At 37.5% G+C, this 9,589-nt stretch overlaps 1 protein-coding gene across 1 annotated transcript in view; it reads left to right on the forward strand.

Moving 5' to 3' along the window:
* Positions 1-9,589, forward strand: part of MORF4L1 (mortality factor 4 like 1) — a 29,312-nt gene that overhangs the window by 14,191 nt on the left and 5,532 nt on the right. The window contains exons 4-7 of the mRNA XM_012801921.1: positions 2,396-2,482; positions 3,163-3,243; positions 7,278-7,303; positions 7,769-7,864. Coding sequence (XP_012657375.1) covers positions 2,396-2,482; positions 3,163-3,243; positions 7,278-7,303; positions 7,769-7,864 — 290 coding nt within the window. The remainder of the gene's footprint in view (positions 1-2,395; positions 2,483-3,162; positions 3,244-7,277; positions 7,304-7,768; positions 7,865-9,589) is intronic.

Here is a 9,589-nt window from a genome sequence, read left to right on the forward strand (position 1 = left end):
TGGGGATTCGAACCCGCCACCTTAGGTGTACATGGCTGGCGCCTTAGCCGGTTGAGCTATAGGCGCCGAGCCTAAAAATGTCTTTTTCATGGTTGACTTGGTATATAAAAGTAATTTTGAAAAGTACTTAAGCCTTTAAATATACTGTTTTTGAAAGGGGAGGAGTTATTTGAATGCCTGGCCAAGTGTATTGTGTTTTTATTTAATGCTGTGTGAGTGGTGGCCATGGATCACTGTGACTTAGGGTTTTAGTCACAAGCTACCTTTAGAAAATTTGGAAATCTTTTTTAAACTTCTCAAGAAAGAAGGGAAGTTCTTTTATGCTTGACCTATATATAAAAATTTCTGACTGTTTGGCCTTCAGTTATTACCATGGATCATTATAACTTTGGGTATTAGTCACAAGTGACCTTTAGGAAGTTCTGAAATCATTTTATGCTTGACCTATCTATAAAAATTTCTGACTGACCTGCAGTTACTACCCTAGTGATGTTTCTCAGAGCAAAAGATGTTGTTCACTTCATTTTCCTTTGATTCAGCAAGGATTTTCAGATCTTTTATATGTATAAAGGAAACTACCAGTGATTTGGTTTTTAGATCAAGGTGCTTATTTATTGAGGTGCATTTTATATCAGAGGGAAGGGATATATAAGGTTCTAAAGTGGAACCTTGTTGTGTAATTTAATATTGACTAGCACCCTTTGATTTAGAAGAGAGTTAAAATAGATAAGGATACATAAATAACTTAAAATAAGTTCCTCATTTTGAAAATGGTTGGCAGGGTACTTTACTTAGTCCCCAAATTGGAATTTTCTTAAACTTCAGTTGATCCATTTTCAAAATTATAATAGGTAATTAAGATACTTCTAAATTTTCAAGCTTTGTTGGAATTTGTTGACACAGACATTTAAATACTCCATTTGTAAATGAATCTTAATAAAGATTAAGCTAAATTATACACCTAGTTACTGAGATTACTTTGTACTATGCTGTCTGTATCAGAAGTGCTGTGAGGCCCAGGCGCTCTGAAAAAACTTTGAAGACACATGAGGATATTGTAGCCCTTTTTCCTGTTCCTGAAGGAGCTCCCTCAGTACACCACCCCCTCCTGACCTCTAGGTAAATGCATGTTTTAAAGTTTTTTCTAGGAAATCATGTTGAAGAGTGCTTTTATTTACTTACTTTTCCTTTTGGCTATCTTATGTAAGAGGTCAGAGGTGGGAAATCATTAAACAAAAGACAGTACTTTGAGAGTACACCTAATTTTGTCACTAAAGGAGCTCCATCAGCAGGAGAAAAGACTCTGGCTCTAAAAGTTCAGCATCCTTAAAAAAATCTTGTTTTTGTTTTCTTTGGGGGGAATATACTGCCATCAGAAATCTTTGTTTTGAAGGAGCTTTTCAAAGTGGCAGGATGCCTTAACATTTTTAGGAAAGTGATTTTACGTTTTTTTTTGTTTGTTTTTTTTTGGGGGGGGGGGAGACAGTCTAAGTCGCGCAGTGGTTTAGTGCCATGGTGTCAGAGCTCACAACCTCAAACTCCTGGGCTCAGTTGACCTTTTGCCTCAGCCTCCTGAGTAGCTGGGACTATAGGTGTCTGCCACAATACTCGGCTATTTTGTTTTTAGAGTTGGGGGGTCGCTTTTGTTTAGGCTGGTCTCAAACTGTCCATCTGCCTCAAACCTCCTAAAGCAGCAGTTCTCAACCTGTAGGTCATGACCCACAGGAACTGGATTAAAGGGCTGCGGCATTAGGAAGGCTGAGAACCACTGCCCTAGAGTGTTAGGATTATAGGCGTGAGCCAGGTGGTTTTACCTTTTGATGTTTAGAAAGCCTGCTTTCTGGTTAGCTGTGGAGGTTATTGTATTCGTTTGTTAATGAAGGTGAAGGGAATGGTATGGGCTGATAAACCATTGTAGTACCTGAATCTGGAAATGTAGCTGTGCCAATCTAGATAGTATTTGAGTATTGTAGACCTCTTACTGTTTCTGACATACCTTGAATGTTACTTTGTGTCAGAGGATCTCTAGTGTGTTTTTACACCTTGAGTCTTTATGAACTCCTAGCAGCTAAAATTCCTAAAGATAAGATTTTTATTCTGTAAAGCTGATTACTTTGGAGACTTAAATTTTAAGCACCACACTTGTAAACAATTTTTAAAAGTGATCTGAATAATTTTGGAGAAGTTTAGGTTTGGAATGCTGCTTCTGAATATGGGAAGTTTCCTTTCTTTGTAGAACAGATTTTCATTTTAGTTAAAAATGTATTTGTAGTATTAGTTCATCAAATTACAGAGATAACCAAAGTTTTGTCTCTTGGATCTCTAATTAATTGGAGAATAGAGCCTAAATAATAAAAATATTTTTCAATAATATTATAATTTTCCTTTTTTCCAGTTGGGATGAATGGGTTCCAGAGAGCAGAGTACTCAAATATGTGGACACCAATCTGCAGAAACAGCGAGAACTTCAAAAAGCCAATCAGTAAGTTCATTTTTGTCAAATGAATATTGATGAGAAATGCCTATAGATTAATTTTTGAACATGGAATTCATTTATTGAATCTTAGAGCTAGGTAGAAAACAGCAGAATGTCATTGGAAATTGCCGTAAGTATAACTGATCATCAAACATCTTGTGTCTTATTTCTTGGGCTCTGTGGAAGGCACACTTTTTGGGGAAACAAAAAAGCAGGGAGAAGAGGCATTGACATTATCCTTCATCTCTGAAAGCATGCGGAGAAAAAGGGACCCTAAAAGACTTTGTGGTCTATAGATAGTTTCATAGTTGAAGTGTATAACCAAATTGAAATGATAAAATGGAATCAAATAAAAGAAGACATTAGGGTCAATGAATTCCAGAACAGAAATGAAATTTTCAATTATGTGGGACACAATCTATCATCTTTTTTACTACATTGATTATAATTTTGGTGGATAACACATACAGAAGAACCAAATCTTGGGCGTTTTGTTCTTGAATTTTTTCATTTGAAACTTTTTTGGGTAAATCTTTCTTTGTCCAACTTGTTAAAAACTTGGTGCCAGAATGTATATAGAGGCTGATGACCTCAATTTGAATATAAATTTCTAATGGAATCAAGCTGGTACAGTTTTTTGCGTAAGTACTCACTTTATGATGACTTTACTGAAATTATTTTTAAAGGGAGCAGTATGCAGAGGGGAAGATGAGAGGGGCTACCCCAGGAAAGAAGACATCTGGTCTGCAACAGAAAAATGTTGAAGTGTAAGAAGCTCTTTGTTTTAATTCTGCACACTGTTTTATAAATGAAATGCATATTTGATATTCATCATGTGTTATTGAAAATGGAAACTTTGGGAACATTGTTGGAACCAGTGGGAATCCCATTCTCCAGGTATTAGTCTTTGAAAATACATAGTAAGCCCTGTATGGTGGCTCTCTGTAGTCTCAGCTACTTGGGAGGATCATTTAAGGCCACAAATTCAGCCCAGCCTGGGCAATATGATTAGAACCCCATCTCTAAGGAAAAAAAATGAAAATATATTTTAATTCCTTAGTTCTCTTTAGCACATTTGTCCTTTTTCTTGTGGTAAAATATACATATACCATTTAGGTAAAACATACATATACCATTTAATACAGTAATTGCCATGTGAATTGTATTTATGCTAGTTTTGAACCTGAGGCCTCATGGAGTGTGTACAACATACCTGTCTTCTTTTGACCTATCTTGACTTAAAACTGTGGCTCCAAGAAAAACAATTTTTTTCTAGTGCATCCATCAATGTCTTAGACCATTACTATTGTTAAATGTGTAGTTTAGTGGTATCAAGGTATTAAATACCTTATTTTCTAAATAGTATGCCTGTGTATATATAGGTATGTAAGTGATGTTTTGTGTTACAGAGACAGAATTACCTAGGCTCACGTTGTGAGATAACTGTTTGGCAAGGTTTGTTTTTTCAGTAGTGCTAAAAATATATCTGTAATAGCCTGCATTTATAAGTGCAAGTTGTACATAAAGTCAAATGTTTGTAACTCTGGTATTGCCTATACTAATTAATTCCCTCTTGATGAAACGTATGTTGAGAATATCTGAGAACTTAAGGTTTCTTTTTCTTTTTTTTTTTTTTTTTTTTGAGACACCGTTTCATTTTGTTGCCCTCAATAGAATGCTATGGCATCAGAGCTCACGGCAATCTGAAGCTCTTGGGACTATAGGCACCTGTCACAATACCCAGGTGTTTTAGATACTGGGTCTCTCTCTTGCTCAGGCTGGTCTTCAACTCCTGAGCTCAGGCAATCCACCCACCTCGGCCTCCCGGAGTGCTGGGTTTACAGGCCTGAGCCACTGCGCCTGGCTCCGTAAGTTCAGGTTTCAAATAGTATGCCTGTCTCTCTCCATCTAAGAAAAAGAAAACCATTACTTTTGGGTAATGAACCCTAGAATAAGAAAATCAAGTACATGTACATACTGCATATGTCTAAAGTTCTTGTACCTAAAGGTTTATGATAAGGAGTGGCAATTTAGTACTCTTAAACAAGTATTAATAGTACAAGAACATAAAGATCATAGCTTTTTATAAGAGATCATTTTATTGCTTACCAGTGTTACTAGTTTCTTGTTTAAAAGTAAGGTGTTAGTAATGAAGGTAATAAATGCATTTTGAGTTGTTTAGAGTTGTTTTACTTTTTTGGGTGGAAAGGTAATTTATTTGGTAAGGATTAGGTGTGGGGGGGTAGTGTGTGTTTGGGCTTTTTTTGGTGGGGGGTGGAGAGGAGACTGACTAGAGTGCTGTGGTGTCAGACTAGCTCACAACAACCCCAAACTCTTGGGCTCAAGTGATTCGTCTGCCACAATGCCTAGCTAATTTTTCTATTTTTAGTAGAAATAGGGTCTTGGTCTTGCATAGGTTGGTCTTAACTTCCTGAGCTCAAGCAATCATTGTACCTCAGCCTCCCAGAGTGCTAGGATTACATCCAGGAACTCTGGTCAAAAGGATAAGGTGTGTTACTATTTTGAGTCTGGTTCATAGTTTTGTTTATAATAAGTAGTAACATATTTGTGATCTGATTCTGTGGAAAACTTTTGCATAATGGTGTTCTGTTAGGGTTTAATAGCACTTAACTCTTAAAAGGCATCAATTTATATATATGGAAAAATACTATGAATTTAATAAAGTAATAGCTTACAATAAATTTTTTTTCACTGTACTGAAAGTTGTTACATGAGCGTAAGTAGTGTGCTTTAATTATTTGCATTTGAATATAAAGTGTGCAGTTTCAGCTACGTAAATAATGGCTGAATAAATACATGAGTAGAGTTTTAAAAGTAAGTTTATCCCCTATTTTGTATTTTCTAAAAAGTTGTTTTTTGGAGGCAGAGGAGCCCAAGTGATTTTCTTGCCTCAGCCTCCTGAGTAGCTAGAACTATAGGTGCCCACCACAGTGCCGGGCTATTTTTAGAGATGGGGGAGTCTTGCTTTTGCTGAGGCTGGTCTCGAACTCCTGAGCTCAAGTGTGAGCCACTGCCTTAAAACTTCAAATTTCCTGTCCTTGGACAGTGGGAGCCTCTTCAGATTGGCTCCTGAGTATAGAAGGTTGAAGCAGTTTACTACTGGGATACATTGATGTGTACAAATTATTTATCCAAAATACTGTGACCAGAGTGTTTCATGTCTCAAACTTTTTTGAATTTTGGAATATTTGCATTATATTTACTGCTTAGATGTCCAAAATCCAAAGTACTCTAGTGAGCATTTCTTTTAGCACAGTGTTTATAGTGCCAGCCGCATACGCCGAGGGTGTCAGGTTCGAACCTGGCCTGGACCAGCTAAACGATGACAACTGTAACAGAAAAATAGCTGGGCGTTGTGGCAGGTGCCTGTAGTCCCAGCTACTTATGAGGCTGAGGCAAGAAAATCACTTAAGCCCTAGAGTTTGAGGTTGCTGTGACGCCATGGCACTCTACTGAGGGTGACATAATGAGACTGTTGTCTCAAAAAAAAGTTTTAGATTTTGGAGCACTTCCAATTTGGGATGCTTAGCCTGTATAGTTTATAAATTCTTTTTCTTGGGACAGAGCCTCAAGTTGTCCCCCTGGGTAGACTGCTGGGGCATCACAGCTCACAGCAACCTCCAACTCCTGGGCTCAAGGGAGTCTCCTGCCTCAGCCTCCCAAGTAGCTGGGACCACAGGCACCCGCCACAACACCTTTTTTTTTTTTTTTTTTGGTTGTAGCCATCATTGTTGTTTGGCGGGCCGGGGCTGTGTTCGAACCCGCCACCTTAGGTGTATGTGGCTGGTGCCTTAGCCACTTGAGCCACTGGCACGGAGCCTATAAAGTCTTTAAGAGTTGAGATCACCTATCAATTCCAATTGTGTAGAGTGAGTGAAGGTAATAGAGTGCAAGGATAGTTGGTTCTCTTGGTCCTCATGTATTGTTGAAATGTACAAGTTAAGTTGATGGTTTAGTCTGACCCAGAAATACTGTCCCAACAATATTTGTATTAGGGAACCTTAGAGAGGTAGGAGAAAACTTATTCAGATTGGCCAGATTTTACATAAATTTGTGGAATGAACCTCAAGACCTAAGTAAATGAGTTGAGGGTAATGAATAACATTTATAAATATTACTTAAAACTATAGAAAAGTAGCTATTATAGATTACCAGGTGTTCTGGTAATCTGTAATAACCATTGCAAATAGTTCTAGAAATAATTACGTAGAAAACTAAAAATCAGTAATTTATTATTTGGCAGTGATAAACATGAGCAAAATTGCTTTGTAAGAAATAACCAAAATGGAGACATGTCATCATTTTTCTGCATAGGGGAGAATAAAGACAATAGTATTGAAAAAGAGGGAATATGTTAATAATTTACAGAAGAAATTCTATGAAACAAGATTTGGTCCAGTGAGAGTGGAGTGACAAATTGGTGTTTAAGAAATTTACAAATCTAAAATGTGTATTTTAAGAATCAAAACTAAAATAATTGGAGAAAATATTTTATCCTTTGAAACTTTTTTTGGGGGTAGAACAAATAATATATACAATGTTGGAAGAAGGAAGTTGTCTTTCAGAGTGTTCTTGGTTTATTTTTCTATTATGTGGCAGGAGATGTGAATTTAAACTATCTAAAAAGTCCTTGTGTCTGAGCAGGCAACTATTTATACCTGGTCTTAACCCAATCAGTTATTTCTCTGTGAACTTGTCTCTGATGAAAGGGAATTGAAACAGGGGTAGTTTTATAGGAAATGATTAATCTTTCTTTGTTGTTTTTCTACCCTCTTTTTAGGAAAACAAAGAAGAACAAGCAGAAAAGTAAGAATATTAATTTCCTTAAAATTTATTTTACTTCTATAGTACTTATATTTGGAATTACATTATTTTAAAGCCATGAAATTTTGGAATATAGTTAGGTTCATTGGGAGTCTCAAATAGGAATCTCACAGCGTAGAGACCTAGCCTCTTTTTTCCATGGAGAAACTTGTCAGCATTTATTCTCATTTGCTTTAGTCTTAATGACTCCCACTGAGAAGATAATATTTTTAAATCAGTGGAAGGTGGTACTGTTATTAAATACTGTCCATGCTAAATGTTTGGTAGAGCTGTTCATAAAGGTTATAGTTTTAGTAGATGATTCTTTAACGTAGATTCAAATAATAGCTATGTAATGGAGAAATAATGAAAAGAGAGGATGTGTCGAGAGATTGTTTTAAGTTCTTAAGAGTTTCTTGTTTACTTAGCTAAAATGATCCTTCCCCTGTCCTGAATAAATTTTTATAGCACCTGGAAATGGAGATGGTGGCAGTACCAGTGAGACACCTCAACCTCCTCGGAAGAAAAGGGCTCGGGTAGATCCTACTGTTGAAAATGTGCGTTTTTCTTAAATTTGTGAATAGCATGTTAAAATTTCAGTATCAGTTATGTTAATGCCTAGAACTTTAAGCATTGCTGACATGATTACTGAAATTAAAAATTTTCTTTTTGGAGGGATAAAAATTAATTTATATATATTTTTAGTTCGCTTGTAGCTCTAAGATCTGTTTATCTTTTCTTTTTCTTTTTCTTTTTTTTTTTTTGAGACAGTCTCAAGCTGTCACCGTGGGTAGAGTGCTGTGGGTCATAGCTCACAGCAATTTCAAACTTGGGTTTAAGCGATTCTCTTGCCTCGGCCTTCCCAAGTAGCTGGAACTATAGGCGTTCACCACAATACCTGGCTATTTTTTGGTTGTAGTTGTCATTGTTTGGTAGGCCTGGGCTGTATTCGAACTTGGCAGGTCCAGTGAATACGTGGCTGGTGCCCTAGCTGCTGAGCTACAGGCTCTGAGCCAAATTTATTTTTTTTCTGTAGAGACAGACTTTATTACCCTCGGTAGAGTGCCATGGCGTCACATAGCTCACAGCAACTTCCAACTCTTTGGCTTAGGCAATTCTCTTGCCTCAGCCTCCTGAGTAGCTGGGACCACGGGGACTGGCTATTTTTTGTTGCAGTTTGGCCAGGGTCAAGCTTGAACCTGCCACTCTTGATATATGGGCCCAGTGCCCTACCCACTGAACTATAGGCACCACCCTGAGCCATATTTTTGTTTTTATTTTCTTTTTAACCTAACTCACTGTCTTTTGTTGTGTAACTTCTGTTATCTCATACAAAACTAAATAAATGTCTTTGGTGTTAGACTGATAGACTTAACTAGGTGGTTTATTAAATTCCATGATAGCTTAATACAATTATAAAAATAACGTGAGAACCTCTCAATATAGTTTAGAATTGTGAGATATAATGGCAAAGCATCTTATTGCTGATTTTATTTATTTATTTATTTATTTATTTCGAGACAGTCTCACTGTGTTGCCCTCAGTAGAGTGCTGTGGCATCACAGCTCATAGCAACCTCAAACTCTTGGGCTTAAGTGATGCTCTTGCCTCAGCTTCCCAAGTAGCTGGGACTGCAGGTGCCTGTTAGAATGGTGGGCTATTTTTTGTTGAAGTTGTCACCGTTTAGCTGTCCTGGGTTCAAGCCCCCCCCAGCCCCGGTGTATGTAGCTGGTGCCCTGACCACTGAACTATGGGTGCCAAGTCTGCTGATTTATTTATTATTATTATTTTTAGAGCCAGAGTCTCACTTTATTGCTCTTGGTAGAGTGCTGTGGCATCACAGCTCACAGCAACCTCCACCTCCTGGGCTTAGGTGATTCTCTTGCCTCAGCCTCCCAAGTAGCTGGGACCACAGGCACCTGGCTGTTTTATTGTTGCAGTTTGGTGGGGTTTGAGTTTGAACTCGCCACCCTACCTACCCACTGAGCCACAGGCACTGCCCAACTTGCTAATTTATTATATTTATAATTTTAAAGTTATTAATTTTAAGATAGAATTTTATTTTTAACTGATACAGTTCATATTTCTGAAGTTGAAGTTATAAGTATACTTAGAGACAGTGGTATGATCTGGAAACAGGCACTTTGGGGCAACTTTTGAAGACGTCCTTAAAAATAATACTTTAGACTCAGCGCCTGTGGCTCAAGCGGCCAAGGCGCCAGCCACATACACCTAAGGTGGCGGGTTCGAATCCAGAAATCACCACCCAACAGTTCTGGACACAAAACT

This window comes from Otolemur garnettii, unplaced genomic scaffold (assembly GCF_000181295.1).
Source record: "Otolemur garnettii isolate 467f Iridium unplaced genomic scaffold, OtoGar3 scaffold00011, whole genome shotgun sequence".
NCBI classification, from domain to species: domain Eukaryota; kingdom Metazoa; phylum Chordata; class Mammalia; order Primates; family Galagidae; genus Otolemur; species Otolemur garnettii.